Below are 23997 nucleotides of genomic sequence, written 5' to 3' on the forward strand. Positions count from 1 at the left end.
CCAGCCCCCGCTTTGGAGAGCACTTTAACCACCACTCCTTAGTAGGCAATAGCGGAGAAACCTCCTGCCCAAGAGCTCTCCTCCCTCCAGCCTCCCTTTGCACCTGGCCTCACCCAGGTAAGGTGGCACCAGCCCGACCCTTGCTCAGCATCCTACAGCAGGTGAGCAGGGGCGGGAGCAGTATTTTGGATACGGGCACGGATTGATTTTGCTCCAGCACTTTGGAGGGACAGGAGTTGAGCTTTACTCTGTCACCATGAAAGCAAGAGGGGCCTAAAACCAGTTTCTCTTCTCTGCCAGCAGCGACAGCCCCTTGGGGGTGATGGCACAATCAACGCCCAGCAGCGATCAATCCCGCACAGGTGGGAGCCTGGCTGCGGTGTGTGTCAGACAGCATTGAGAAGGCCCTGATTTAGGGTGCTGTCTCTCCAGTACCCCTTACTCCCCCCCACCCCATGGGAGCACTAATCCTAGCCCGGGCTCCAACGACACCCAGCACTCAGACAAACCCTGTACAGAGCAGCTGCTAAATAGCAGACTAGGGTACTGCCCCTCTGCTATAACACACCCCTGCACCCATCCTAGGTGCTGTGCTCACCCTCTTCAGGAGGGGCAGCTTCCCAGGAGCTCGAGGAACTGGAGGATACATGCGAGTCGTTTGCATAGGGAAGGTTAACGTCCTCAGTGCACATGCAGACAGGCAACCACCTTCGAGCGGGGGCTGCCTGGCAGGTTGCTGCCCTGCCGCGCGAGATGGCCCTGCCCCCGCTAGGGCCAAGCTGCCCAAGAAGGCACAGAGAAGGGCGGCAGCAGGCCTTTGTTTTATAAAAGGAACACTTTTATTACTGAGCGAGGGACGGAGCAAAGGGGGCCCTGCACAGACAGGAGACCACGGAAGGGGTGAAATAAATAATTCACTATAAATACAAATACATAAATAATTTCATCAGGCCAAAGCACCTGTGTTTGGAAACAAGAAAAAACAAAAATCCACCCTGTTTAGGGCCCAGCTGGCCGAGGGCTCGTGGGGTCCCTCGTTAAAGCATTTCGCGTCTGTACCGTGGCCATTCACATTCCCTGGCGCACGCTGCAAGACAAGCAGGGGATGCGCCCGCACCGAGGACCCCGCCCCCTCATTAGTGTAACAATTCTGCAGGTCTCCCGTTCCCCCCACATGGCCAGAAGGGGGGCCAGCCTGGGCTGACAAAGGCTCTGCCTTCGAGCTCTTGGCAGTGGTAAGATGGCAACACTCCACACCCTCCCTCAGAGCGAGCGCGGGCATCATATCCCCCGCGCCAGAGCGCTCAGGCTCCTGCTGCACCTTGAGCATTACGCTCAGATTTTTTCAAGTTCAATAAAGTATTTCCTGGTCTGTCTGTGCCTAGGCTGGTCTGCCCCACAGCACAGCAGGCTCTCCCACCCCTCCTGGGGGGCCCCAGCCCCCATCCAGCTCTCAGGCCTCTAGGCAAGAGGCTCAGCTTTAGCCAAGATCCCACACCCACCCCCAGAGCCAGACAGGGGCATGGACGACACCCTCTGCAGAAGAGAGTCCCTAAGGGTAGCAGCTCGGCATAAAGCAGCTTCCACTTCACCCCAGCCACCCACAGGCAGGGCAGGTTTCACTAGGCGCCTTCCCCACATGGCCAGGCAGGGCGGGAGCAGGGAGGTTCTAACCAAGCCCAGATGGAGCATGGGTCTCAGCTCCCCCCTGCCCCAGCTCCGAGGCCAGGACAGGCATGGGGCTCTTAACATTTAGGCATTTAGACAATGGACAAAGATTTTTCTCTCCCTTAAAAGTCAGGTTTGTTCTTTCTCCCCTCAGCTTGCTCCGCATGGGAGGAGAAGGAAGAGCTGTCCCCCGGAGAGTCCCCTACCCAACCACGTGTACGACTTAAGCTGTGTAAAGATTACACAGGAGTAAACTGGATGTGTACCTTCACCCCCCCACACACACCTCCCCGTCTCCTCCATGGATTGAAGCAGTCAGCTCTCAAACGCCAGGGCAATGGTTTCAGTATAAACAGCTGGCAGGCATCACAAGATGAAGGATCCTGAGGCTAGCTGCTGATAAGCCAAAATATCCAGATGCCCCTATCTAAGTTCCTTCCGCCCGGCCATATTTAGCTGGGTAGGAAAGTTCTGGTGGGCAGCCAGAGCTGTCACTCATTCCATTGGCACGACAGGGGAAGGCTTTCGAATCCAAGGAGGCTTCTCCCATGGCCCCAGCTTAGGTGTCGGCCCTCTCCTGGAGGAGCTTGAGGACGTACTTGAGCCGGTACTGGAGCTCGGGAGAGCAGCCCAGCTCCCGGATGCTGCTCAGTTTGTACGTGTAGGAGTTGCGGTCCTTGGTGACGTAGGTCAGGAGACAGGAATGGTCTGGCTTGCTGAGGATCACCTTGGTGTGATCATTGTAAAAGTTCACCTAGGAGAGACAGACGAGTTACTTCTCCAGCCTCAGGCCTCAGCCAGCCCCTTCTCCCTGACCTGCGACAGAGCTTTGCCTGCTCCACACCCCATCCCACGATCAGGAGGGCAGCCCACGTGCCGTGGCTGGGCCGAGCAGCAGGGGGGCCTCCAGGCTAAGGAAAGCTGGGAGGGACGCACGGGGCTAAGGGTCCCATGCTGGGAAGCCATTCGTTGGCTACTCATCCAAGGAGCCCCCTTCCCCTTACAAAGGCTTCCAATCAAGAGGTTAGCCAAGCAAGAGACCAAGCGGATGGTGCTCTGCGCCTGGTGTTTCTGCCTAGGAGCCCCAGAGCTCTGGGGGAAGACTAAGAAATCCCCCGTAACTAGAACTGGTTCCTAAGCCCTGGTGTGAAAACTCCAGCCCTGAAACAGATTCTCTGGGGTAAGTGGAGAAGCACTGAAAGCCGCTGCTCCCTGCAGGTGGGGAAAGCAGCCATCAGTAGAGGGGTGGGGGCTAGCTCTGTAGAGCCAGCCTTGGGAACCCTCCCCAGAGATCTAGGGACCGGCAAGCCAGGCAGACGCCATCTTCCCTCCTCTCGCCACAGGACCCCACACACGTACCTGGAGCGTTCCGTTGCTGAAGAGCATCAGCAAGGCCTGGTCAGTTTTCACCCACTGCAAGAGCAGCAGTGCAGGATGCTCAATCTCGTCGATGCTGGGCAGGTCTCCCCCCTAGGAGAAGAATCCGCATTAGCCACTGATTCCTGCCCGAGCGTCTCCGCCACGCACTGGTTCCAGGTTTCTGCTGCAGCGAAGCTTTAGACAGCGCCTGGAGCAGGCACAAGCCACCAGCTGAGCTCCCCACGGAGCATTCCCGGGGAGCACACCCGTCCCTTTCGCCCGGTATTTATGCAATGCCGCCTGCTGAGCGGCAGGCTCCCCTTTCAGCAAGTGAGCGTGCTCTGCCCGGAGACCACCCCTCCAGCACCTGCTTCTGGACAGCCCGGAGGCCACTCACCTTCATGAGATGCTGCTCCATGTAGGAGGCAAAGTACCGCAGGACGCTGGTCTGGCTCTGCAGCTGCTCTGGGATGGCCGACATGGGAAAGGCAAAGTGTTTGCTGTTGGTCAGGTTGTAATGTACCATCCTGCAAAGGGGAGGAGACCAGGTGAGCTTCCGTCTCCAGCAGCGAGTCCCTGCACTGCCACCAGTGCAATACACATGGGCTCCCCCTGGTCTGGAACTTGATGGTGGAGCCCAAGTCACCCTCAGCTGGCTGGGGGGCAGGGGGGTTCTAGTGTAAGCGGCAGAGCCAGCAATAGTCTCGGTGCTGCTCCCATAGGACAGTGGCCCTGCGGAGGAGAGGAGCTGGCAGCCCTGTTAGAGTCTGATCTTAGACCTGGGGAGAAAGGCATTGGCTCCCCTGGCCCAGCCCAAGCGCTGCCCAAGTCGGCTTGCAGTCTAGGAACAGGGCTCACAGCCAGCCAGGTCTCCGGCAGCCATGAGACTCATGGGATGGAGCAGTCATATCCCCTGGGACCTGAATGTGCTCCTTGGAGTTCATCCCCTTCGGCGTGTACAGTTACTGCCTCCCGCTCCCCATGGGCCTGTAGCCATGCTAGTCCTTGCTCGGCCCAGCCCCTGGGGAGGGGAAGGCTGCTGTTACACACTTTCTCCTCCCCTTCTCACTTTGAGTTCTAAGTGCCCTGCAGCTGCCCAGTGGCCAACGCAGGAAGAAAGCCAGGAGATCCCGCTCCCCCCACACACACACGGAGCAGAGACATCCAGGCGGCCCATGGCCTCCACTTACTTCCGATCGGCCGACAGAGCCATGTGCGTCCCGTCGTTGAAGAGGACCCCGATGCGGTGGTTGGACAGCTGGTAGCCGAAGCCATATTTGTTAGAGTAATCCACCCACTTGCTCACCCAGGCGAAGTGCTCGTGGCAAGCCAGAGAGGCAGGGTTCCGCTGGGCTGGCGGGGGCAAGAAGGGATTGTGAGTGGGGTGACACCCGGGACGTGCCTCACGAAAGAAGGAGGATGCTAGCAAGCACCGGGCGGCCTGAACCTCTGCTGGTCCTAGCAGGTGGATTTGGAGCCAGCCAGGTCTCCAGAGGCCCAGTCCTCTGCTCCAGCCACATTACCCACCCCAGCTACCTTCCTCCCTAAGCCTATTAGGCCAGGCAACACCCCCAGGCTTGAAGATAGCACCGGAAGTAGCCGGTTCCCTACAGGAGGCACCAGTCTCCATTCTGAGTGTCTTACAGACGCTGGAGTCCCACAAGTACCACTGGGCAGCCATGGGGACACATCCCCCCCATAGGTTTCACACTCCAGGACTTTGGAAGCCTTTTCTGACCAAGCCAACACCAGCCTCGAGGAGAAGCTACTGCCTGGCCCTCCCGTGCTGTCCCATACGCAGGGTTAGCAGGGGGATGCTTGGAGAATCGGCAAGAGCCTGAGAATCCATGTTACCTGGCGGCATGGAGGAGAGGCAGCTCTTCAGGAGCCCGATGGCAGATTCGGTGACTGCAGAGGCCGGGATGCACTCTTCAAACGCTGCAGGGGAAGACAAAGGTCCGTCAGTCACGCCTGAGCTCCGGAGGCAGCTTGATGGCACCTACTAGCCCGCAGAGAGCTGCCGATCAGCTCAGAGGCGGAAAGACAGGTAGCCCAATCGGCTGCTGCTGAGCCGCACGTGGTGTTTGAAGCCAAATGAGGTTCCAAGACACAAGAGGACGTCCCCTCCTGACAAGGCAAGGGCGGGGATCGTATGGAGCTGCCACAGTGCTACTGTTCTGTTTGAATTCACAGCTCTGAGGTCAGGAGGGGAATAGAGGGGTTCCATTTAGGCCCCCCCGTCTTCACAACAGGAAACCACATCAGCCAGAACCAGGGAGTCAAGCATGGGAGGAAGAGATCTGGGGTCTACGGTAACTTGTCATTCAAACCCCCTGTCCTCAGCTGGGCACAAAGTGTTCTCTAGACAGGGCCTCTCCTTGCTGGGAAGAGCAGTGTCAGCACCAAGCCCCGGGGGCAGACGGGGATCAGTGCCCCTCCCCCAGCCCAGTGCAACACTTCGGCAGCAGCTCCTGGGTCTCCCCGCCACTCCCAGCCGGCAGGCCAGCGGCGGGACTGCAAGGCGCTCGAGAATCTCCGCACAGGACGGCGCTACATACAGGGGCCACTCCAAGCAGGCTTCTGCCTCGCTCACCTTCACAGCTGCTGGCTGCTGTGCCCCTAATGGACCTGGAGACGGACTTCCGCGAGCCCTCTTCTGCCAGCGTCTCCACGGGGCTGCAGCTGATGCTCGGACAGGTCACGGGGGTCACCTGGAGAGAGGTTGTGCATATTGACACTGTCCCACCTGGGCCCCGCTCCAGGAGCAGCCGCACCTCCTCCCACTTTGAGATTCCACCTCATCCCTGCTCCCCTGCCAGCACACTGACACTTAGGGAAGAGCATCCTTGTCCAAGGAGCCAGCAAGCATCCCCAAGGTACAAGGAGTTACTCCTTTCACAGCCTCCATTCTTACCTCATTCCCTTCCACGGTTTTGTAGCTCATCTGCCTGCAGATAGAGGTCTTCATGAGGCCAACAACCAACTTGGAGATGTCATCCTTCTCTTCAGAGGGGCCCTTCTTAACTAGAAGGAAGGAGGAGACGTTTAGTGAGCAGATCCAGCAGATGTCAGGGAGGCCACCAGAGTTGGTGGGTCAGAGGATAGCTATTTAGAGTCCTTCCGCTGGCCCGGCCGAGAGCAGAAGCAGTTTGACATCTTGTTTACATTCTCCCACCCTCTGATTCTGTTCCAGTTTGGCACTTCACCCAGCTGGGCCAGCGAAACCAGGCTGGGCAGTTTTAGTCAGTTTCATTTCCTGGTTCTCATGCACCCGCTGACCTTGCGAAGTTGCGAGGGAACATTTCCATCCCCAGGGAGAGGGATTGGAATGAAAACGTCAGCGCCGAGCACGTCCTGCAGCACCTCCAGAGCGGGGCCTCGCCTGCTCGGAGCGGTGCTCTGATCAGAACACCAGAATAAAAGCTTCCGGGGAAGGTCAGGCCCCAGATTTCCAGAGAGCAACTGAGCTTCAGGCAGCTAGGTGTCAGGCGTGCCATCCTCCACCAGGTTTAACTGGCTTCATGCTACCGGCTGGCCAACAACAAAAGCCGAGACAGACGAGAGGGAGAGAACTTACTTGTGGGTTTCTTTTTCCCAAACAGCGTCTTGGTGACTTTTGCAAACAGAGTCTTTGCCGGGTTGGGAGGATTGAGCTCAGGCACCATCACACAGCTGCTGGGTGGGAGCTTATCAGGTGTGTAACCCTGGGGAGAGAGACCGAGAGCGTCATGGTCTGGTTCACACGTCATACAGCAAGACAACAGCTGCCCTTGCTTTGGTGGCAGTGGCACTTTCTCTCCTTTGACGGCCAGTGACAGCTCACTTTTCCGGGGAGCTGCATTGAAAGGGCTACACCTGGGAATCGTCCAGCCCTGAGACGCAGCCTCCGCTCACGTGGAACAGCCACATGGGCCCAGGAGTGCAGAACTGCCAAGAGCGACGCAGCTCAAATGGATACAAGGGGATTTAGAAGGCACACTAAGGCTAAAGAGCCAGTGATGTTAATGGCCAATAGGCCAGGCTCATGGACAGCTGTCACTTGCAGGTTGGTGTCTCCCGCAGACTGGTGTCCTTTGCAGCCTGCAGGGGCACTGGGTCATGGGAAGAGCGCAGTGTACGGAGACATACACCCTGGGAGGTTTGCCACCCGAGCAGAGACCAGGCCCACCCTGCTTTTATTCTCCTTCGACTGGTCGGAGGGGGTGGGGGGAAGATAGCTGCCCGCAGGAGAGCCACTCACTTTGGTGAAGAATTCGTGGTCCAGGATCTCCTCCAGCGTGAGGCGGTCAGACGGGTTGCGTTTCAAGATGCCCGTGATCAGCTGCTTCGCTGGCGTGGAGAGGAAGGCCGGGAGGGTGTATTCCACCTGCTTGATACACCTGTACGTCTCCTTGAGGTCCGAGGTCTCAAAGGGAGGGTTCCCGCACAACAAGGTATACCTGGAAAGAGAGGTGGTGGGGGTGAAAGCTGGGCACACGTCCCCCTGGCCACACCCCGGCCTGACTCACCCCCGGCCCAGCAGTTACAAGTCACGGAAGTTATTCAGGCGCTGACAAGAGGCCGCACCTGGCTCTAAGTGCCACCTGTGACGAGCCTCTGAGCAAACGCCATCCTCTGGGGAGCGAGAGGCTGCAGTCACATCCGGAACGCCCCAGAGATAAGGAAGCCTTGGGAACCAGGAATGTCGGTTGAGCCACGTCTATATTTAGCAGGGGCAGGGCTAAACTCTGCCCGGGTCCCGCCCCCCGGCAGCTGAGCTCACCGCTGTGCAAGCCCACCTTCCGCCTGCATCTGTCCAAGCGGCTGAGTGAATGGAAAGTTCAACAGGAAGCCTGTGGCTTACCAGGGTGAACAGCCACGCGCGAGATGTTTACGATTCGCACAGCGGGGAGCGATCGCCGCCCATATAAATAGATCGGTGACCAGCCCCCGCACCTGACATTTTCCATTGTTTTGAAAGCGCTCTGAAGAGCGGTGTGGTCTGCAGCGACACAGGACTTGGTAGCACCCGGGGGTCCTGTGTCGCTGGGCTCATTGGAGGACACCCCAAGAGCCAGCCATTTACAAGCACGGCGGTTCCCCCCTTAACTGCCAGCCCTGCAGATGCCCCAGGATCAGTCCAGCTGGGCTTTGCTTCCAATCCACGAGCAGTAATAAAACCTCTGCAAGCTAAACTCGGCCCTCGGCAAGGCCTGAGCAGCTCCCACTGCTCTCAGTGGCATCTGACCGGTACTGGTGCAAACCGCAGGCCAGAGCGGAGACCAGCTCACTCATCTACACTGGGGAGCGGCTCTGGCTGGATTACCCAGGGAGCTGCTCAGGACGGCCTCATTCTTCCAGCCCCTTTTCCCGCCAGCCCGGCCCTGCTTTGCGATGAGAGCTGGGAACTTACACGACACAGCCCAGAGACCACACGTCCGACTCCGGCCCGTGGCCCTGCCGGTGGAGCACTTCAGGAGCGAGGTAGTTGGGGGTGCCACATATCGTCCTACGGGGAGAGGAGAGCACGGTCAGCGGCGCGGGAACAAACTCTGCCCCAGCTGGCGTCCTCCTCCATGCAGCCCCCTGTCCGACAGGGGAGGAGAGCCAAGCCCTGGGCTCCAGCATGTCCCTTCTGCATCCAGAGCAGCAGAACTCCAGCACCCCCATTCTTCGGGGAACGCACTAAGCACCCCGCCCCCTCCCTTCAGGGTCCACTTTAACCCCCACGATCCCTCCGCCTGCCTCCACAGACCACCTCTCCCCCTCCACTCTGCTGATCCAGCACCAAGTTCCCTCCAGCCTCGGATCCCCACACAGCTGCCCTCACCACCGCCTAAGTGCGGGGCCAGGACAAGGAGGCACCATCTTCCCTGTGCGTTCCCCTCCCCTCTGGCCAGGCAGGGCCAGCAGTTGATTACAGCAAGGTAAGCGATGGAGGGAAGTGATGAATTTCCCAGGCAGGGTATGGGGCCGAGAGGAAGAATCAAGTATCAGGTGGAGGTGAGCAGGAAAGCCTGGAGACTTAGGAGACTTACTTTTTCTTCTGGTCCATAGACTCACGCCGGGCGGCAAGGCCGAAGTCTCCAACTTTCAGTTCCATGTTGTCATTGACAAAAAAGTTGCCTACAACGGAAGGGAAGCGTTAGGATACCAGCGCAGGGACGGACGCTACCCAGGGTTCTCCTCCACACCCTACACCCCCGAACAGGCGCTCAGGGTCTGACGCCATTGTACACACCCAGTTTGAGGTCCCGGTGGAGGATGCCTTTGAGATGGAGGTACTTCAAGGCTGATATGATCTGTTTGAGGTAATACCGCACCTCCGGCTCCAGCAGCGTGTGCCGGGCTTTCCAGATGTGAGCCAGGGACTGGAAGAGGAAAAGCAAAGCAGTTAGCAACACTGGGCCAGAAAGGCACGGAGGATGTTCTCAGAGGCCTGAGACACTCTAGTGCGAGCAACAGTTTGCAGCGTGCAGACACCTGATTTTAATCTGGCTCTGGTACCACCAAGGCTGTGTGAGTGGCTCTGGTTTGTTCTCCGGCCCAGACTAGATCACCCCAGCGATTTCTTCCAGCCTCAGGCTCTAGGACCAAGAGGTGCTGCCTACTCCTGGAGCACAATGTTTTGTCAGGCCAGAGACTCTAAGTACCTCCTCTGGTGAAGCTGTGGCCGTGAGCCGCTCATTTTACGCAGGGGCTGTTCTGAGAAGTTGCCAGCGTAACTGGCTGGTGAAAGCCTGAATTGATCCAGGCAGGCCCAAAGATGCCACCTTAGCAGCTTTGGGGTACTGAAGGATTTTGGGTCAGCCCCATTGGTGTTTACAAGAGTCCATGAAGGGAGTGAACTGCTGGCAAGAGAGTCAGACTAGAACAGTTCGAGCAACGTCCAGGATCTACGAACAGCCCTGCCAGGAGAAGCCCAGTCACAGGGTTAGTGTGGTTATGCAAGACCAGCACGTGGCGTTTAGCTAACCGGTTACCCAGCCGATGACACATGAGGCAAGGACTGGAAAATGAAAGGGGCACATCTGACAAGCAGCTGAGTGTGAATTCAAGCAGCCGTTAGAAAGCGAGATCTGCATCCGCGCATGAGTGGTGAGTCAAGAAGGGCCTGCTGGGACTCGGGGAACGAAAACACAGCTACGAGCTTGTCTACACTAGACAAATAGCGTTTGCTGCACAGTCCCCCCTTAACACGACTGACCCCTCGAATCCACACTCCAGTGCTCCCAACAGCGTCACACCAGCCCTGGCGCCGTACGGGGCGAGCCCACCACTTACTTTCCTGCTGCAGTGTTCCAGGAAGATGTAGATGTTCTCCGAATCCTCAAAGTGATGCGAGAACTTGACAATGTGCTTGTGATGCAGGCCTCTGTGCAGCTCGATCTCATTCATAATCTGAAAAGGAGGAAGGCGCCCATCAACCAGCCGCCCCATCACTATGCAAAGACCTTGCTCCGGGCAAGCTTGAAATCTCTGCTCTCCCCCAGAGCTGATCGCTCAGCCATCACCTCCACACATACCTTCTCCCGTTGGTGGGGCTTAGCCACTCGGCTGTGAGGAATAACTTTCACGGCATAGGTTTTGTTGCTGTTGACGTCGGTCATTTCATAGCATCTCGCAAATCCGCCCTGCAAAGGAAGAGGCAATCATTACCCCTGGGTCACCCGTTCTCCAATCCTCCTCTCTGCTCTCAGGGAAGTCACCCGAGCACTCAACACATGTCAGTGACTCACTTAGTCACAGCTCCACCCGGTCAGAATAGAACAATTGCCATTTGACTTCCTGGAGGTTTCCCCGGGAACACATGGGCTTTGAAGAAAGCCAAAATATCTGGTTTCCTGTCATACTAGAAGCCCCATTATTAAAACCTGGAGTGACAGCCCTGAGTCAGGCCAGTTTCTAAAATCAGTTCCTGTAAAGTCTGTAGCGTGCCTCGCCTCCCACCACACCATCAATACTGTGAGTCTGCTCCCCGAGAGCGACTGGAAAGTCCTGCACATGGGAGGGAAGTGAGAACAGGCCGAGATTTTGGACCACGAGGAGAGAGAGAACCGTCCAGGCAGGTTTTTCTGCAATGATGCAAGGCACAAAGCCACAGAATCCCACACCATGCGCCTTGCCATTGGTGGAACAATGCTCTGAAGAGCAAGGAGAAGGCGAGCGGCTCTTTCTTGGGGGGTCAGCCTCTGCCCCATAGCGCCAGCAGCCAACGGGCCCAACCATGAGGCACTGGCCAGGGGTGAACAAAGAACTCAGCACTGTTCAGTATTTCCCCTCCCTCCGGCTGTGAGGTCACTGGCAGGGCTTTGAAACAGAGGTGCTAAGAGGAGTTTGCAGAGCTGGGCTGAAGGCAGCATTTCACCAGAAGCCTCCAAAAGCCACGGGGGGGGAAGGGGGGTGTCTCTAAACATAATGAGTTATGGAGTCACAAGGGTGAGAGGATTGAGCCAGGGACACCTCCCTCCACAAGCCAACTGGGGTCACCCCAGGCAGCGGAACGTGGGTGTGTCTCAGCCAAACACCTGCTCCAGCTCCTGGATCCGGAGGCGGCTCCCGGGGCAATGGAACCGGAGGCCGTTTCAGAAAGAGACACAGGCACCGCAGGGGCTCACCGGGGGCGGGGGGCGAGACAGGGAAGGCCCGGGGGAGATTTGCTGGGTCCCACCCCAGAGCAAGTCCCTAAAGCTGCCCGCGGGCAGCCGAGCCCGGGGAGAGCCCGAGTCTCCCGAGGGCCAGTGCCGGGGAGCGGGGCGGGAAGGAAGGGGTGACTCACCCGCTCACAGCCGCAGCACCCCCCCCCCCCCGCCCCGTGCACGCAGATAGGCGGGCCAGGCGCGCCGCGCCCCCCCCCCCCCATCGGCAGGTAGCCCACGAGCAGCTCCTACTCGCGCGGGGGCTGGGATCGGAGAGCGGAGCCCTAGCCAGGCCTCGGGGGTGGGTCCAAAGCTTCGCCCCGCGACCGCACGGAGAGGCCATGGGAAGGGCCTTCTGCCCCCATGGGCGCCGACCCGGCCACAGGGCCCCCACCCCGCGCCGAGCGCCCCCGGGACAGGCGGTACCTTGCCCAGCAGGCGTCCCTTGCAGTAAAGCCTGCCCTTGAGCGGGTCGGCGATCATCCGGGTGGGCTCGGCCGCTCTGGGCTGCGGCGGTGCCGGCTGCTGGGGCTCGGCTCTGGCCCGGCTCGGCTGGGGCTGGTGCTGGTGCTGGGCGGCCCCGGCCGCGGGGAAAGGCGGGTACGGCTCCGAGCCCATGAGGCTGCAGTGGAAGGGGTGAGGCTGCGTGTAGCAGGCGAGCTCCATGGGGGGCGCCGGCCGATCCGCCTCCAGCCCCTCACACGTGGCGAGCCGCCCTGGAACTTTCACACACTGGAGCCGCGCAGCCAGGGAACCCCGGAGTCTTTAATCAATGGAGGGACCTGACGTCACCCCCCGAACCCCGCCCCCCCGGCTGGGGGCGGGGCTGGCTCTTAAAGAGACCGCTGCGCTCACAGGCGGGGGCCGAGGACGGGCGGGGAGAGGTGTTTCCCTCGAATTCCCACCGAGTGAATTATCCCAGGGACACGGGCAGCGTAGAAATCCCCCGCCCGCGCTTCTAACAGCTGGCTGGAGTGTTAACCTCCACTGGCTGTGCTGCCCCCTGGACCCGGCTGGGAGTGAAATCAGAGCAGCCGGGTCCGTGCTCAGGGTCTCCTGCCCTCCCTGGCGCAATTGCTGCGGGGTTTGGGTGGCAAAACCCGCGGGGTATTTCCACTGGCATGTTAAAAATAGCGTTAAACAAAATAACCTGCAGGTGGGGGTTAAATCTGACCTGACACCCCCCCCCTCTAATCCAAAGAAGGGAAATTCAGCTCACAGGGGCAGGCCTGGAAACTCTGAACCACTTCACAGAAACCAGCACAACAAAGGCTGCAGATTCATTCCCTGGAGGTTTTTGTTTTTAATTTGTTTGTTTTAGTCCTTTGGGCCCAAACTCTGGCTGCCGGGTGTTTGCTTCCCTTGGTGTAACGGCCACAGCCCCTCAGAGCCCTCCTTGTCCCCGGCCTGTTTCCTAGACGAACAAGAGATGGAGGTTTCTTTCCAAAAGTATTTTATAACCAAATCACTTCACTATCCTGCAGCAATGGCCCCAAATACTGCGGCAATGCTCCTGCAACCTGCTGTGTTTGCGTCTATTCAGGTAAGATAATGGCCCAGATGCTCAAAGGTATTTAGGCACCTAACTACTGGGATCCGGGCCAATGTCTGACGGGCCCAGGCCTTCGCTGCCATCCCTGTGTTGCCGGCTCAGTAACAGACTCACACATCTCTTGGTGGCGTGAGCATTGGTGTCCTGCTGGCAGAGGATTCCTTGCCTCCTTCTCCAGCTAGAGAGTTGTACAAGATCTCCAGGGGGTTCTTACTCTACCTGGCCCAAGATTTTGTCACCAGCAAAGCTAGAGTCCCAAGTAGCAACTCTTCCAATGCACTGAGCTGACAATGGCATGCAGATGCTGCCCTCCACTAGCGAATCAAGGCATTGCCCTCCCTGCTATCAAGAGCTGTCTTTCCCAGGCAGGCTGGTTTTCCAGTACTGCTGCTGCAGTTCGCACCCTGGCGGGACTTCTAATTGCCACAGCTGGCATCGAGATTAATTACCCTCCAGAAGGAATCAGAGAGGGGAAAGCGGGGGGGGGGGGGGGCAGGATGTAGAGGAGACAAAAGGGGCTTAATTGGCTTCCCAGTCACGTATCAACATGGGGAGCGGGCTGGTGGGGTCCCAGGAATCTCTCTTCTAGGGTTCAAAGAAACAAGACTTCTCAAGGGAGCATCACTTACTTCACCCCCATCTCCCCAACCCCGCTGTTCTCCTCGCCTTCCTGGACCACCCCAAGTCTCCATCCAAGGATCCCCTCCAAAGAAATGGACCCAATGTTGTGGCCCAATGGCCCTTAATGCAAGCGAATGCGAAGAACCAATTCCTTTGTCTTTCCCAGGCTCTGCCCCTGACTCCCTGTGTGATGCCTCTTCCCTGCTCTGTGCCTCCGTTTCCCCACCTATCCACTAAGGGACGTGTTACCCACCCACCTCCCAGAGGGGACGGGAAAGCTTCACTAACTTCCAGTTTAGGATGTTCTTTGAGGCTGCAGAGAGCTACATACTAGAACGACTTTCTGCCCAGCTCCAGCATCCAAGGAGCTCAGCACTTCGCAAGCACAGACGGATTTAGCCTCACCCCCATTTTAGAGATGGAGAAAACGAGGCACTGAGCGTTAGCAATGGTTCCTCGCTGTCTCTCCCCCTTGCTCTGTTTCTCTCACATTTCCAGCTGTCACACAGGAAACGAACATACCAGCCACCACCACAACAAATACAAGGGAGCTCCGCCCTCGGTGAGAACAGATGCCGAGGGGACCTTCACCACTTCACAGAAACTAACCCTCTCCACCCAGCCGTAACCACCCCCAGCCCCTGTTTCCAGGCTCGGGAGGGGGCAGGAGGCGTCACGGGGCAACCCTGCACTTTCCGCTGGAAGCCCCAGCTTGCGTGGAACCTTCTCCACAGGGAGCTGACTAGACAAGACAACAGAGCCCAAGCGCTGGAGGAGCCCCAGTAGAGCTTGATTGGCCGTAAGGGGGCTGGAGCCTTTCACCCTTACATTCAGGTTGGGCCTATATCCGTGGCTGCTCAGTGGCCTGTGGGGGATGGGAGTCAGGGGGTCACAGGCCAGCACCTAGGGGCAGCAGAAAGGATGGCCCGGTGCTTAAGGCACTAAGCTAGGGCTGGAAAGACCTGAGCTGAAATCCCTGCTCTGCTGCAGCCTTCCTGCGTGACCTTGGCCAAGTCCCTTAAGCCCAGATCCTCCAAGGTAACTAGGTGCCCAGCTCCCATTGAGGTTTAGCCTCCGTTCCCCATCTGTTCCCTGGCAATGATACCACTGCCCTGCCTCACGGGTGTGGGAGGGTTAACAGCTGTCAAGTGCTCAGATGCCCCAGTAATGGGGGTACCCGGATAAGTACCTAAGCCGGAGGCTTGATCGCCAATGTCCCCAGCAGGGAGGTGGATGGGCCGTGGAGACCGAGCTTCCCTCTCCCTTTCGTGGGGATCCCTCTGGGGCAGGGGTGCAGCTCAGCAGGGCACTGGGCTGAGGTCGGAGCCCTGCAGGCCTAGGCAGGAGGAGGGGGCTCAGCCAGCCTCGCGTCGCAGCATTTGGGAAATGCAAAAGGTGCCACTGGATCTCCCTGGCTTGCCCAGCCCAGGAACCACCCCCCAGACAGGCTGGCCAGCCAGGTGCCTGCAGCCCCCAACACCCCCGTCAATCGGCCACTTGGCAGGAGGGGGTGACCCTGATACCACCCCCCTGTTTGTTTCCTGGCCATGGCCTAACTGGGCTGGGTTCTGAGTCACAGGCCTTGGGTGCCCTCTGCTGGCTGCTCAGAGCCCAGCAGCTGCGCTCTGGGTTTGCCTCCCCTTCTCCTAGGCCTGGTCTACACTAGGACTTTAATTCGGATTTAGCTGCGTTAATCCGAATTAACCCTTCACCCGTCCACACTACAGAGCCAGTTAATTCGAATTAAAGGGCACTTAAAATCGATTTCTGTACTCCACCTCGACGAGCGGAGTAGCGCCTAAATCGATTTTGTTAATTCGAATTAAGGTTAGTGTGGCCGCACACCACCGAATTACTGTGTTTAAGTTAATGGGGTAGTGTGGCCGCACACCACCGAATTAATGTGGTTAAAAACCGAATTAAGGTGCTTAGTGTGGCCGCGCACAATCGAATTTATACAACCTGTTTCCCAAATTCGAATTATCTAAATTCGGATTAATCCTGTAGTGTAGACATACCCTAAGTCACACACGGCTCAGGCTCCTTCCTCCTGGGTGTGTGGAGCCCAGAAACACCCCGCTCTGCTCTTTGCCCCACTGGCATAGCCTCTGGCCAGTCGGTGCTGATCCTGGCTTGCAATCGGGACGCTCCCCTTCTCCTCCTGGCCACAGCTGGGGAAGCAGTTTCTTAGCCCCGGGGACGGCAGAGTTTCACACACCCCAGTCATCCCTGCAAACCGCGAGCCTCGGCCAGAAGTGGGTGTCCAACCCCGGGGCCCACTCCTTTACGTCAATGGCAGCAGGACCAGGCCCCAGAACACAGGGCCGGCTCTACCATTTTTGCCGCCCCAAGCAAAAAAAAAAAAAAAAAAAGCCGCCCAGACTGTGCCCCCCAAGAATGGACAGAGTGCCGCCCCTTAGCATGTGCCGCCCCAGGCACGTGCTTCCTCCGCTGGTGCCTGGAGCCGGCCCTGCCAGAACAGCATCTGTGACCGCACGGCCCAATAACACAAGCTGGTGTCAGCGTTTTGCCATTGGCTCTGGACTCCTGCCCTTGGGGGTTGAAAGCTGGAGACAATTCGTGAGTGTCACTGGGGCCCTGGCCTGCAATCCCCCTGGACAGTGCTAGGATAGGAGAGCAGGTCTGGGGCCGCCCCCCAGGGCTGAGAAGTTCCAGCCCCCCAGCAATGTGGCCTCCCCAGTTAAAAGACGCCAGCTGTGCCCAGAGGCCAGAGCTGGGTTCATGTAGGGTGGGCCGGTTCTTGACTGCAGAGGCCAGACCAGGACTTAGAGAGGCTGTGTGGTGCCACCATGCAGCACAAGATGGGCTACTCAGAGAGCACAGGGTCGGCCCGTGTCCAGCAACCTCAGGAAAGATCCCTTCTTGCATTCGCTCCACCTGCATCCTGTTGCTTTTCCACCACCAGGGATACTGCAGACACTAGCCAATGGATCACTTGGCCTGGGAACCTGGCTGAATGACAAGGGGTGGTTCGGGTGAGGATCCCGCTCCTGAAAGCAGGAGGCCAGAGCTCGGCGGGGAGCCCTAGGCCAATGGAGCTGTCACTGCACTGATCCCTGCCACGACAGGACTGAACCAGGAGATAGGCAGCAAGCTCTGTGGAGTGGGGAGCAGCCCGGAGATCCGCGATGCCTTTAAACATATGGCCTCTAGTTTAGTCAATAGGTTTTTTTCTGTCCTAGGAGCCAGTTTTCGTTCATGTTTAAGCTACATTGCGGCCTCCCCTTCTACTGATCCAATCCGTTCCCATCGACACAAGTTAAGGGGCCGTGTTGTTACCCACCCCACCAGCAGGGGGCGTGGCACAGCTGGCAGGGCACATGGCAGTGCTCATGTGTCAACGACACGCCGTGGACAGCGTTTCATTCCCGACGTCGGTTTCCCTTGGGTTATGTTGAACCCTTTCATTCAGCACCTTTGCCCCTTCTTCATTAGTTACATGCCAAGGGGCATTAAGACTGTGAGGAAGGGTGGCCCAGCGGCTAGAACAGTAGCCTCTGACTATAGCCATCTTGGTTCAAGTCCTTGCTAGCCACAGAGTCCCTCGGCCAAGTCCCCTGCCTGTGCAAAGGGGATAACAGCGCTGCCCTCCCTCCCTGGGGTGGTGGTAGGATAAATACATTAGAAATTATGAGGCATTTGGCTACTCTGGTGATGGGACCACAGAAAGATTGAATTAAATGCTCACTGATTGAATCAAAGGGGTCCAAGCTAATGAAAACAGAGGATGGAGCTTGTATTATTATTGATGCAAATGCTCAGTTCCTGAGGTTTTGATCAAACTGGCTGGAGGCTCAGATAAACCAGAGGCTGCGTTAAACTCCGCATGACAAACCATGGCTGACCCAGGAGTCCTACGAGAACAATAGACAAGGGTCTAGACAATCCATGTACCAGCACAGGGCATAGCACCTGCAAAGCACTTTCCATCTTTCCAGCACTGAACAAGTGTTACATAATTCAACCCCACAGCTGCCTCGGCGGTAAGTATCAGTGTCTCCATTTGACAGAAGGGGAAAATGAGGCATGACTAGATGAAGTGATTTGCCCAAAGACAAAGCGGGAGCCAGTGCCAGGCCTGGGCTCCCATCACTAGGACTCACCTCCCCATACAGCTCAAGAGCAGAAGGTGTAAAGATCCGATGATGTTTTAAGTGAACCCGGAACACAGAACCGGGAGGTGACGTCTGAGTGTTTGAAGGGTCACACGTAAATCCCACCAAGGTCAGAGGTCACGCCATGTCTTCGGAGCAAGGTCTGTCCCCCAGATTCGCAGTAAGGATTTGGATTTGACCCATGGCCTGAGTGTCGGGTAACTATCAAATTCCACATTAGGAGGAAAGAAGGAATAATCTCTTTGGTGGGCTGACTTGGGGTGAGGGCACTTAGTTCTCTAAGGCTGCTCAGAGGCTTGGGGTGTTAGAGTAAGTCCCAGGGAAAATGGACGGGTGGGCAGAGCGATGCAGAGGAGGTGGTCAAAAGCACCTGACTGCGATCTCCGTTGCTATAGGGGTTTGCAATTTATCATCTGGATAACACCATGTAGGTGATTGTATGCATGAGACAGCACATAGGCCGCATGTGGGGCGGAATCTGCTCCTGCTTGCTTATGTTTGATATTTGTGGGTATTGCTGCCCTCTGGTGGAGGGACACACACACACACACACACACACACACACACACACACACACACTCTCTCTCTCTCTCTCTCTCTCTCTCACCTGCTGAGTGTCTATGTTTGCAGAGCTGCTGGGGCCGTGTTGGTCCCAGGAAACGAAAGAACCCGGGTGGGTGAGGTCATATCTTTAATTGGCCCAACTTCTGGTGGGGAGAGAGACCAGCCTTCGAGCTCCACAGAGCTCTTCTCCCGGCGAGTCCAGCTCCTGCCTTGTTGGGGAGGTGCCCCAGCAGCTGGGAGGGTAAGGCTGGGTTTGGTTTTCTGCCCCCTGGCATCACACTGGGGCAGTGAGGTCTGTATTGATTCAGAGGGGCCAGCGCCTTGTATTGCGTCACCCACCCCCTTCCCGTCAGCAGCCTGAATATTCTCCTGGACATCTCCCATCCAAGGGCTGCCCCTGCCCAGCCCGGCTTAGCTTGTGAGAGCGGACAAGACCCCAGCGTGAGGTCGAGGGGCTGCACAGTACACCAGCAGGCCATGTCTATAGTCAGACGTAGCAACAACCGGCTGGAAGGTGCCCTGGGGAGCAGGGGGGCTGGAACGATTTGTATTGTGGGGGTGCTGAGAGCCATTGAACTAAGCTGTAAACCCTGTATATGATGGAGACCACTTCCAGCCAGGGGTGCGGCAGCCCCCCTAGTTCCAGCACCTAGGCCTGGGAGGGGCGTTTACAGAGTTGTATGCTGGACCTGGACTCTGGCCTGGTCGGACCGGCCCCCATTTCATAACCCACCTTTGCTCTTGCTTCACCAGTTTCCACACGTCTGTGCATCGGCCCCAGGGTCAGTGACCATTAGCTCCCTCTGCTGGACACGGTCCACCCCAACCCATGCAGGGCCCTTGCAGTTCATCAGCCCCCAGGGCGCGAGGGCAGAACCGTGTTACAATCAGTTTGTGGCAGGAGAACCGGGACATAACGCAGGGGGAAGGGAGGGCCTCGCCTGAGCCACAAGCATCACCAGACCATGGGACCCGAGCGAAGCCAGCGACAGAAACAAGGGGGAGGAAGAAAGGAGGAGCAAGAGAGATGAGCCATTGGGCCCAGCTCCACCCTGTCAGCCTCTAGCAGGGCCCATGCAGGGGGCAGTTAAATATCCCAAGGCGCAGGTTGAAAGGAGGCAGGGACCAGCTTTTATTTTAGAGTCAGGGGAGATCAAGAAAACAGGAAAGGGAAAGTGTCCATGAGAGCAAGGGGGCAGGTAAGGGGGCGTGCATCTCCTTGGCATGGCTGGGATCCACCCACAGCTGCATGGAGCACTACGCTGCCTGCACCCGGTGCATGCAGAATGGCGGTCAGGGGCCATCAACAGGATGTGGTTTCAGCCACTCTGAGCCCCCCCACCAGGCACCCGATTTCCATGGGGAGGACACAGGGCATTACAGACCAGGGCTGAGGTTTTCAGGAGGGAGTGCCCCTGTCCCAGTGCCCAGCTCTCACGGAGAGAGCCGACCGGAACCCCTCTGGCTGGGAGGACAGCCTACAGAATGAGGGTAGTACCCTGACTCATGCAGCGCTTTTCATTCCCGGAGCTCAGCGTCCCTTGCAATGTTGGGGCAGGGTCACTATCCCCCTTTTGCAGCCGGGGTGTGAGTTCTCCTGGGTCACCCAGCGACAGAGCTGGGAATGGCCGATCAGGTAGAGTAGAGGGGTGGGCATCACCTCCGGAGACAGCATCAGCGAGGCCATTACTGGCTGCTGCATCCAGCTCTGGTGTCCGCACTTCAGAAAGGATGGGAACCAATTGGAAAGGGTTCAGGAAAGAGCTACAAGGACAATCTGAGGTCTGGAAAACCTGCCTTCCAATGAGGGTCTGAAGAAACTCAATCTAATCCCTAAAAAATTAAGAGGGGACTTGCTCATGGTCTACAAGTACCTCAGCGGGGAGGAGATTTCTGAGACAGCCGAGGGCTCTTTAACCTAGCAGGAAAAGGCAGAACGAGATCCGGTGGCTGGAAGCTGAAGCTAGACAAATTCAGACTAGAAATAAGGCCTGATTTCGAACACTGATGGGAATTAGCCATCAGAACAGCTGACCTCAGGGTGGGGAGGAGTCTCTGTCATTTTAATTCTTTAAATCAGGCCCAGATATTGTTCTAAAAGATCCGCGATAGCTCAACCCCACGTCGCGCGCGCGCTGCTGGGATCGCTGGGCGAGGCTCTAAGCTCTGTGTTGTCAAGGAGGTCAGGCGGGATGATCCGAATGGTCCCTTCTGGCCTTAAACTCTAGGAATACCCAGGGTCTGGAGTCCCAGCCAGGCTCTGACCACTAGACCACGTTTGCAGGGCTGTGGGGAAGGCCTCTCTGCTTCCAGCACTGAGTATTGCATAGCAAAAGCCGTCCATCTGCAGTCCTTGTCTGGTCCCCTTCTCCATAATATCTGAGCCCCTCACAATGAGGTGTTCTTACCCTCACAAGACCCCTGGGAGGGAGGGCAGGGCTATGACCTCGTTGTACAGATGGAGAACAGAGACTAAGGGACATGCCCTGGGTCACACAGGGAGACTGTAGCAGAGCAGGGACTTGAAACCAGGTTTCCCACACTAGCGCCCTACCTAATGCACCACCCTTCCTCTCTGCACCCTCTTCCTGTAACCTTCAAACACTTGTTCCTTGCATCACACCCAACAAGGAACTGTGTCTGTTTCTGTTTCACCCGCTCTGAAATCCCCAGTCAGGCACGCTCGGCCTTTTGTTGCTATGGAGTTTGTTTTGTTTGCTGCCTGCTGCAGACAGAGCCCGGCTGCCTTTTCACGAGGCCCGTTGCTCATCTGCTACCCTCAGCTCTTGCTGCTGACCCACCTGAGCTCACGAGGGGATCGCTCCGGATGTGTCGGCAGAGTCTCGTGGGGACAGGCACAGGGTCATTCAGGCAACGGGAAGAGAAGTAACACTGGAAAGGCAGGCGGGGTGTACTCCAGTGGACTCCTTACAGTAATGAAACCTAGTCACTTTTCAAACATGAGTTAAAAGCCGTTTTGAGACCGGGGTCTCCCTGCCAATTTCTGCGGCTTGACAACCACATTTTCCTGTTTTTCAAAAGTGTTTTTCTCTCCCTCGCTGCTGTGAGAAAGAACCATGCAGACAGGACGGGAAACTGACAAACCACCTGCCTCTGCAAAGGAAACCGTGAAACTGATTAGACCCAACATGTGGGCAATGTACAAAGCTAACACACTGGAAAACTGAGAGATTCTGCCCCCCCCAACCTCTTTCAGTTATAGTGATCTTAGCTGTCACTTGTAACAGCAGTGAGGGGGAAACCATGGACCATGGCCCCACTGCACACACAGAACAAAATCTCCAGGTACTGCACCTTTTTAAGTTGGTCACATTTCTTTAATCGTAAAAAGCTCAAAAGACGAACAAACCAGCGTAAGCGCTAAATACTATTACAACTTGCAGGGGTACCTCACATACGTCAGGTGATAAAAGCAAAGAAATAAATCCTTTAAAATATTGGCCCCTACCTACCTTTGTCTTAAATGATGAGCCATAACAACCTCTTAGCACATCTTACGGCACCGTTTATTCCAGGCATGTACTGTGATCTCTGGCAGGCTTACTAGGTGATTAGGAGGCAGAGTGGTTGGAGAAAAGGCCGAATACATTTAGCTGTAGGAGCATTCAGCTCACACCAAGTCTCCTCAGGCTTCTGGAAACATTTAGCTTGCACTGAGCATGCTCAGACACAGATCTCATGCTAGGCCAGGTCTACACTTAAAAGTTTTGCCGGCATGCGGTGCTGGTTGGGGTACCATTGTTTTTATGATGCAGCTGGGCCAGCAAAAGCCCTCGTGTAGACGCAGTTATACTGGCAAAAACCTGCTTTCGTCCGATTTCAAACTGGGATGAGCGGTGCCGACAAAAGCTCCTTTGTGCTGGTATAACTGTGTCTACGCTAGCCGGATTTTGAAGGTGTAGCGACAGTGGCAGTGTTTTCAAGTACAGACAAGGCCTGTAAGTACAGTCAGACCCACACCAGTATTATATGGGCTCCATCACACACTCACTCCCCTGCTAGTCAACCGAGATCTGATTCCCTCCAGTCTTGCACAGTCACTTACGTATGTGCAAAGTGGGTGTCAAACGCTACTGGTTTGATGCACAAGCTTTGCACAGGTTTAAAGGATGGTTTAAGGTTGAGGGCGCTGGGGCACCCTGAGCCTCAGTTTACCTAGCTGTATGGTCATTTTTATCTGCCTCCACCCAGAGTCATGGTGGGAATCAACATTTTATGACTTACTGGAGCAAGGATTTATTCGTTAGCATGGCCGATGTTTCAAAGATGTTAGTTGCCAAGCCTCAGTATTACGTATTAATAATTTTCCTTATTCTGCTTTGTTTCCTCAGCCTGGGTCTCTTTTACCTCTCTGGTTCCAAGTGCCCCTGGGCTTTCGCTTGTACTGGGAAAAAGAACATTCACAAGAGACACAACGGGAGGAAGAATCGTTGATCTATTTGGCCCCGATCTATTTGGCCACAGGAGTTAGGCCCAGATCCTCACAAGGCCTAACTCTCTTCACTCAGCACCTAAATACCACTCAGGCCTTAGTCCCACTGAACTCCACAGAAATACTCGTGTGCACCAAGTTAAGCAAGTGGGTGTTTGCAGGATCACGGCCACAGACAGAAGGACACCCCTTGGGTCAGCAGCCAGTCCGATCCTGCCCCCCTGCATTTCCCAGAACCAGGAATGGAGGGAACTAGAGATGGATAACCCCCCTCGGAGCTCCTCCTGGCCCTACAGCCCAATTACAAGTGCTCCGTCCGGTTGGTCCATCCCAAGTGATGGGGTCCCAGCCAGGCCCTCCCCCAGGGCCGCTATTGCCACACCCCAAAGCCCCAGCGTAAGTGTTCCCCTGCTCAGTTCCACCCCAATCGTTCCTAGTTACGGCCCTTTGCACAGGAACACCAGTGTACACAGAGACGGCAGCAGGGCCCCGGGGGTTAATTAGCCTCCCCAGGGCAGATTCTCTCCAGGGCTCCTGTTTTTACACACACTCTGAGTCACGGAGTTGTGCGCGTTGCCTGGGCTGGCGTCTCCAGGCTCTGGGTGGGTTTCCACTGAAGGGGAAATAGACCCACAGAGACACACACAGCTGCTTCCCACCATCCACAGGGGGTGGGGGACTTCAGCCAGGTGCCTAGCAGGGCCCTGGGTGCTGGAGGGAGAGAGGCTGGAGACTGAAGTTGAGGAATTCCGGTGGGGGGGGGCTGGAAGAGGCAAATGCTGGGGGCTGGGAAGAAAGAAGGGTGCAGGATATGGGGGGGTTGAAAAAGGAGGGTGGTGGGGCTGTGGATTAAGGAGGGGGCTGGATATTGAGGGGCTGGGGAACCAGAGGAAGACTGCATACTGGGGGTGCTGGGGACTGAGGGGGTGGATATGGGGAGCCTAGATGGGAGAAGGGTTAGGGAGGACAAGGGGGCTGGGGGGCTGGAGAGGGGAGGCTGGGAAGGAGACGGGGGGCTGGAGAGGA

At 56.9% G+C, this 23997-nt stretch overlaps 1 protein-coding gene across 1 annotated transcript; it reads right to left on the reverse strand.

Moving 5' to 3' along the window:
* Positions 1 to 856: 856 nt before the first annotated feature.
* On the reverse strand, positions 857 to 12376 carry PLK3 (polo like kinase 3). Its single transcript, XM_024207496.2, has 15 exons — positions 12072 to 12376; positions 10533 to 10640; positions 10291 to 10407; positions 9248 to 9377; positions 9045 to 9132; positions 8420 to 8515; positions 7268 to 7466; positions 6605 to 6731; positions 5942 to 6051; positions 5621 to 5738; positions 4882 to 4965; positions 4218 to 4380; positions 3425 to 3554; positions 3028 to 3138; positions 857 to 2422 (listed from the first exon to the last, which is right to left on the reverse strand). Exons 1-15 carry the CDS (start codon positions 12309 to 12311, stop codon positions 2228 to 2230), a joined length of 2016 nt encoding a protein of 671 aa, XP_024063264.2. The 5' UTR covers positions 12312 to 12376; the 3' UTR covers positions 857 to 2227.
* Positions 12377 to 23997: the final 11621 nt, after the last annotated feature.

This window comes from Terrapene carolina, unplaced genomic scaffold (assembly GCF_002925995.2).
Source record: "Terrapene carolina triunguis isolate 2854851 unplaced genomic scaffold, T_m_triunguis-2.0 Scaffold110, whole genome shotgun sequence".
In the NCBI taxonomy this organism is placed as follows: Eukaryota; Metazoa; Chordata; order Testudines; family Emydidae; genus Terrapene; species Terrapene triunguis.

Coding starts and splice junctions, on each gene's coding strand:
- PLK3 (XM_024207496.2), bottom strand. CDS start 12,311: ATGGAGCTCGCCTGCTACACGCAGCCTCACCCCTTCCACTGCAGCCTC. Junction 9,133..9,247: donor CCACCGGGACCTCAAACTGG/GTGTGTACAATG, acceptor CTTCCGTTGTAG/GCAACTTTTTTGTCAATGAC. Junction 3,555..4,217: donor GCTCTGTCGGCCGATCGGAA/GTAAGTGGAGGC, acceptor TCCCCTTTGCAG/GATGGTACATTACAACCTGA.